Raw genomic sequence first — 6,668 nt, 5'->3', positions numbered from 1 at the left:
CAGATCCCAGGACTCCTGGCTGGTGCTTAGAATAGAACCCATGTGTCTTGACTCCCAGAACCTCCATTTTACCCACCAGACAATCCTTCCTCCCAGTGCAGTCAGATGAGAAGCAACATGACTTGGCTAAGTTTACCCACTGAGTCAGTGGCAAATGTGAGAGTAGAACCCAGGAGTCCTGGCTCGCAGTCCTGGGCTGGGAATAGAGCCCAGACTTCCTGACTCCTGCTTGTATCTTATCCGCCGGGCCACCCTTCCTCTCCCACCCCCATTTACACTAGCTCTCGTACGCCGTGAGTAGGACCATTGTTACACCATTGTCAGGAGACTGAAGAACACGGCAAACAGACACAGGGGAGTGCATTGGAGGAGAGTTTTATTGCTACATTATCAGCCCAAACAGGCAAAGATTCTCTGGTTACATTAGATATTTACAAAATCTCATCTCGGTTTAACTCAAAGGGTCTCCCTGATTTCGGTGGTTAGGGTCATCGCTGAGGTTAGTGCCACAGCCATGACACCCGTGCCCAGAGGAGCTTCCAGGAGCGGGGCCAGAATTATGCTCAGGCCCAAGTTAATGGGGGCCATGCACATGTCCTTGCCCTTGCTCCTCACCCTGCTTCACAGCCTTGTGTGACATATTGTGAGCATGTATGGCCAATTTCGCCAGGGTGGTAACGAACTCTTCGAAATGGAGGTATTCATTTTTGTTTTTGTTGGCCTTCTGAAACAGGTCTTCTATGTAGTCAGCTTCTTCCATCCCGTGCTGCAAAAGAAGGAAGAGTAAAAAGAAGCATTAGCAACACGGTGGTAGGAGGTTGCACTCCCAGTGGTTGTCAATGAACCCTCCTTGCAACTTTTAACAGCAAAATACTATTCTGCAACCTCTGGATTTGGGGAGAGATTTCAAAGCTCCAAAGGGCTGCTAGACACCCGGCTCCCAGTGTCTTTCAGGGGGAGTTAGCTGACTGCTAATCACTGACAGAGAAAATATGAAACTGAAAGTGCTTCGAGAAAACCCTCCGTGTGTACCATGAAATCCCCATTCATCTCTCTGAGGCTACTCAACCATTTCTTTGGTCCTTACTGGCTCTGCCAGCTTTTCCATCAAGGCATTTGCCAAGACGGGAAGAGAGAAGATCCAGAATAAAGTTCAGTATCTCTTGGTCTCTGTGTTTATCGATCGAGTGTTCTTCTCCACGCTAGTGGAGCAAACGTTAGGTTAAAGCAGCATAAATAGATGCTCAGCAGCATTTGCTTTCAGATTAACTTCTACTGCCCCACTTGACTCTCGGGCCACTAATGTGGTGACTGTCTCCCAGAGAAGTAAAGCAAAGGAAAACGATAGGCCAGATCCCCAGGGGCAGTAAATCACCATCATGGAGACTCCCAACGCCTCCCACAGACAGCACCATGTCTCAGCTTACCGGCAGAGTGCATCTCAGAAATGAGTTGGCCTCCTTTTTGAGCAGCTTCTTGAATTCATCCTTCTGCAGGTAATCGTCCTCGCTGCACTCACTTTCAGAGTACTTGTGGTATACTTCGATAATGTCATTCAAGGCTTTTTCCAGCTTGCTCGTCATCTCGCTGAGTGTCTAGGGAACCTGAAACAGGATGACAGTTAACACACGAACGAACTCTCCCTTCTGTCTCGGTCCGCCTTGATCGACGCTTGTCCAGTCTTTCGGAAGGTACCAAGAACAGTATCATGTTATCACTGGTTTTCGAATAGCTCGGAGAGGCCCCAGCTGAGATCAAGCCACCATTGCACTAGGCTAGGTGCTGTACATAGAGCGTCCCTGCCTCTAAGTGGGGATGAGGCAGAGAAAGGATTATTGATCCTCTTTTACAGATGGGGAATTGAGGCACAGAGTGATTACAATCACTCAGGGAGGCTATGGCAGAGTGGGAATTAACCCCAGCTCTCCTCAGCATTAGTCCAGCAGTGTATCCATGAAGGCAGCTTTTCCTGAGGAAAGCAGGCTTTTGGATGCTCCCTGACTTACCTTTCCCATGAGCCCTGCGTCTGCCCCCCTTGATGTTCAAACATAGAATCTAAAGCCCTCTCCGTGTGCCTTGGAGAATATCCTTTACTTGCAGCAGCATTTCCTATCCCTGCTTCGGGGCGGGGGGGGGCGGGGGGTCCTGCTTCGTGATCCCCCTAAAGCAGCCCGGCAATATCCCCTGTTTATAAAGCACTATACAAGGCAGTTGGTTAGAAAAGCTGGCGTGTGGTTCAAATAAATAAATAATAGGGCTACTTATCATAAACGGACTTACCTGAGTCTCGGAGTGCAGAAGAGGAGACAATCAGTCAGGTGTGGTGAATACAGCACAGAGATCAGATGCTTTTATACCCTCCTTGAGCTGAGTCTTGCGCAGACCACGCCCTTAGACTGCGGCATTATCGTTTCCTTCTTTAATGATATCGGGAGCCTTGTGCAACGCTCCACTCCCGGCACGCCCAGGCGAGAATTCTGGAACCTGTACAGAAAGTAACGCCTGCCAGGGTCGCTTCAAAGGCGGTGTTTGGGCGTTCGCTCTGTGCAACCAGCCAACAAGGGGCACAGAGAGCGGTGCAGAGGGTTGCAGGAATCCTGAGGCCGGTATGTGCATTCTAGCTCCCCAAACAGCATTACGGGGGGGTCTCAAAAGCCAGTGCCTCACTGGTCATCAATGTCATTGCAAAACGCCCGTATGGATGCTGTGTAGGGAGTTATAGCCACTGAAAATACATTCTTCGAGTCTGTGTCCAGGGAGGTTGGTCACCAGCAAAGGTGAAAACCAAGTTTTGTCAGACAAGAGATGTTTAATCTGTAAATCTGGTCCACAGTGGGCCTCCTAACACCAGTCTGAACTGAATGCAAAGGAAGGGTTGTGAGAACTTCAGAAACAAATGAAGAGGAAGAGAAAAACAGCGGGGCGGTGCGGGGGTAGAACCTCACTTTGAAGGATTTCTCTACTATATTTGGGGTGCAGAGAAGACACCCCCTGCCTAGGAAGTCAATGGATAGCAGATTTGCTTTATGAAAGTGGGATCTCAAGTAGGCTTGGTTGAAAACGCTGCCAGATCTTCGACTCCTATAAGTCAATGTTGTTCATTGATTTTAACGGCGCAACGTTGATTTAATACCAGCTGGTGGCTCTCTGGCCCATTGACTTCAATGGAGCCATGCCTCTGTACACCAACTGGGGATTTGGCCCACTGACTTCAATAGATCCATGCCCCTTTACACAGCTTAAGATATGACTTGATGTCTTTAGTTCTCGAGCCAAGAACGCAATGTTCCAGGTCAATTTCTGCTTCCTGTACATGTGGGCGGTGGGTAATGGCCCATATTTCTTCATTCTCTTGCACACACTTTTAAACCCATAAAATATATGCTCCGCCCTCCATTCTGCATCTCCCTAGGGACTACTCCTTTCTCAACAGTTTTCTAAGGGAATAGTTTCTTGCAAAGGAGGAGATGGTTACGCCCCTGAAATCAGCCCAAGGCTTATTAAATGGACGGCATTTCACAGCAGTGTTCCTCGTTATCTTAATAGGAGCAAAACTGAGACAAAGTCAGCAATTAGCCCCTATTGGCCTGGCCTCTTTTAACACATCTGGTAAAACAGCAATTTGTCACCTGCCCTGAATTCTCTGAGATGGACCTTTTTCCCCACTAGAAATACATTCTCCATAACCAGCATTTTGCATTGTTGAGCCATGTCACCTGCCAGCTTTTTCCTGCCTTCAGTAAAACTTGTGAGACTTGAAAGAAAGAACCGGAAGTTGCTCCAATAATTCCTTCTCGTGGTGGGAGGATTGCACGGCCCTCTTCCCTCCACTCGTTCCGGAAGGGGCAGCCCAGCCTTGTCCACCCAGGGCCCAATCCCCCAAGCACACTCCAGGCATTGCATGGGAACGGAGCAGTAATGCAAAGTCATTCCGCCTGTCCCAATGCCAAAGTCTTGCATCGACTGGAGACTCTGCCAGCCGTGTGTGGATGAGTTGCCAAACTAAAGTCATTGCAGCACATGATAAAATCTTTGGGCATTTCAGTCAAGTGCATCATCCTTTGGATATAAAGTTCAATGCCACCCACTGTGCTGTGCAGCCTTTTCTATTTCTCCAAGGGTATGCCTCAGGAACCTCAATTTGCAGGCTCGACCCCTTCCTTGGCACGCTCTGTAAGGTAACAAAGACAGCTTAGCACAGACCGTAATGTTCAGCTTGCCTTGATCTTGGGTCAAAGCATTTCCCTCAGATGTTCCAATAAGCTTCTTTCACAGACTAGACTTCTTCTTAGTCTGGGCCCAATCCTTTCCCCTGGTACAGTCCTTGTCAGTTCCAGCTCAGGTGGTAACTAGGGGATTTCTCATGATGTCAGCCTCCTTTGTTCTGTTCCACCCCCTTTAATAGCTTTGGCACAAGGCGAGAATCTTTTGTCTCTCTGGATTCCCCCCCCCTCCTAAATGGGAGGAGTGGTAGATACGCTGGAGGGTAGGGATAGGATACAGAGGGACCTAGACAAATTGAAGGATTGGGCCAAAAGAAATCTGATGAGGTTCAACAAGGACAAGTGCCAAGTCCTGCACTTAGGACGGAAGAATCCAATGCACCGCTACGGACTAGGGACTGAATGGCTCGGCAGCAGTTCTGCAGAAAAGGACCTAGGGGTTACAGTAGATGAGAAGTTGGATATGAGTCAACAGTGTGACCTTGTTGCCAAGAAGGCCAATGGCATTTTGGGATGTATAAGTAGGGGCATTGCCAGCAGATCAAGGGACGTGATCGTTCCACTCTATTGAACGCTGGTGAGGCCTCATCTGGAGTACTGTGTCCAGTTTGGGGCCCCACACTACAAGAATGATGTGGAAAAATTGGAAAGAGTCCAGCGGAGGGCAAGAAAAATGATTAGGGGACTGGAACACATGAGTTATGAGGAGAGGCTGAGGAAACTTGGGTTGTTTAGTCTTCAGAAGAGAAGAATGAGGGGGGATTTGATAGCTGCTTTCAACTACCTGAAAGGGGGTTCCAAAGAGGATGGCTCTAGACTGTTCTCAGTGGTAGCAGATGACAGAGCAAGGAGTAGAATCATAGAATTATAGAATCATAGAATATCAGGGTTGGAAGGGACCTCAGGAGGTCATCTAGTCCAACCCCCTGCTCAAAAGCAGGACCCATACCCAATTAAATCATCCCAGCCAGGGCTTTATCAAGCCTGACCTTAAAAACTTCTAAGGAAGGAGATTCTACCACCTCCCTAGGTAACGCATTCCAGTGTTTCACCACCCTCTTAGTGAAAAAGTTTTTCCTAATATCCAATCTAAACCTCCCCCACTGCAGCTTGAGACCATTACTCCTTGTTCTGTCCTCTTCCACCACTGAGAATAGTCTAGAACCATCCTCTCTGGAACTACCTCTCAGGTAGTTGAAAGCAGCTATCAAATCCCCCCTCATTCTTCTCTTCCATAGACTAAACATCCCCAGTTCCCTCAGCCTCCCCTCATAAGTCATGTGTTCCAGTCCCCTAATCATTTTTGTTGCCCTTCGCTGGACTCTCTCCAATTTATCCACATCCTTCTTGTAGTGTGGGGCCCAAAACTGGACACAGTACTCCAGATGAGGCCTCACCAATGTCGAATAGAGGGGGACGATCACGTCCCTCGATCTGCTCGCTATGCCCCTACTTATACATCCCAAAATGCCATTGGCCTTCTTGGCAACAAGGGCACATTGCTGGCTCATATCCAGCTTCTCGTCCCCACTGTCACCCCTAGGTCCTTTTCCGCAGAACTGCTGCCTAGCCATTCGGTCCCTAGTCTGTAGCTGTGCTGTAGTAATGGTCTCAAGTTGCAGTGGGGGAGATTTAGATTGGATATTAGGAAAAACTTTTTCACTAGGAGGGTGGTGAAGCACTGGAATGCGTTACCTAGGGAGGTGGTGGAATCTCCTTCCCTAGAAGTTTTTAAGGTCAGGCTTGACAAAGCCCTGGCTGGGATGATTTAGTCGGGTATCGGTCCTGCTTTGAGCCGGGGGTTGGACTAGATGACCTCCTGAGGTCCCTTCCAACCCTGATATTCTATGATTCTATGACTGGAAGGTCAAATGGCACATGTATCAGTCTTTAAAACATGTCCACTAACTGCCTTCTCCAATGGAAAATATCCTTGCCACACTTATTGACTGACTCATAGATTTTCTAAGGCCAGAAGGAGCCATCTAATCCAACATTCTCCATAACACAGGCCACAGAATTTTACCCAGTAATTCCTGTATCCAGCCAATAGTTTGTGGGTGAACTCACGTGTGCCTTTGTGCTGGGAGAGAAGCTGAGCCCTGATTAGGGGCCGGGGCTTCTCTGACTACGGGTCCTAGAAAGGGAGCCAGCCAGTCAGGGAGTGGCACAGGAGCCAGCAAACAGAGCTGTAAACAGGGGAGTCTGAGGGGGAGTTTGTCAGGGGAGTTTGCCTTGTGGTGCTTGTTTGGGGTTTGTTTGTGCTGTGGGGGGTGGTGTTTTGGTGTGGTTTGTGTTTCCCAGTTTAACAGGATTTAGGCGGGAAGGTGATGACAGACACAGAGGCAGCAGTGGGAGTGACCCATGTCGTGGAAGACACAGTGAAGATGACTGGATGTGGAAGCTGCCGTATGTCCATGATCCTGGAGGGGGTACCAGGTAAGA

The 6,668-nt window shown here is 48.7% G+C and overlaps 1 protein-coding gene across 1 annotated transcript; it reads right to left on the bottom strand.

Annotated features, from left to right (window-relative positions):
- Positions 1 to 359: 359 nt before the first annotated feature.
- LOC125626214 (protein S100-A7-like) lies at positions 360 to 1,596 on the bottom strand. The gene is made up of 2 exons (XM_048828949.2): positions 1,428 to 1,596; positions 360 to 766 (listed from the first exon to the last, which is right to left on the bottom strand). The coding sequence occupies exons 1-2, from the start codon at positions 1,581 to 1,583 to the stop codon at positions 575 to 577; spliced, it is 348 nt and encodes a 115-aa protein (XP_048684906.2). The 5' UTR covers positions 1,584 to 1,596; the 3' UTR covers positions 360 to 574.
- Between the last annotated feature and the right edge of the window lie 5,072 nt (positions 1,597 to 6,668).

The sequence above is a fragment of the Caretta caretta genome, chromosome 24 (genome assembly GCF_965140235.1).
Source record: "Caretta caretta isolate rCarCar2 chromosome 24, rCarCar1.hap1, whole genome shotgun sequence".
Taxonomy (NCBI): Eukaryota; Metazoa; Chordata; order Testudines; family Cheloniidae; genus Caretta; species Caretta caretta.
Note: the sequence above shows the minus strand (reverse complement) of the source record. Positions and strands in the feature narration are given on the sequence as shown.

Coding starts and splice junctions, on each gene's coding strand:
- LOC125626214 (XM_048828949.2), bottom strand. CDS start 1,583: ATGACGAGCAAGCTGGAAAAAGCCTTGAATGACATTATCGAAGTATAC. Junction 767..1,427: donor TTCTGAGATGCACTCTGCCG/GTAAGCTGAGAC, acceptor CTTCTTTTGCAG/CACGGGATGGAAGAAGCTGA.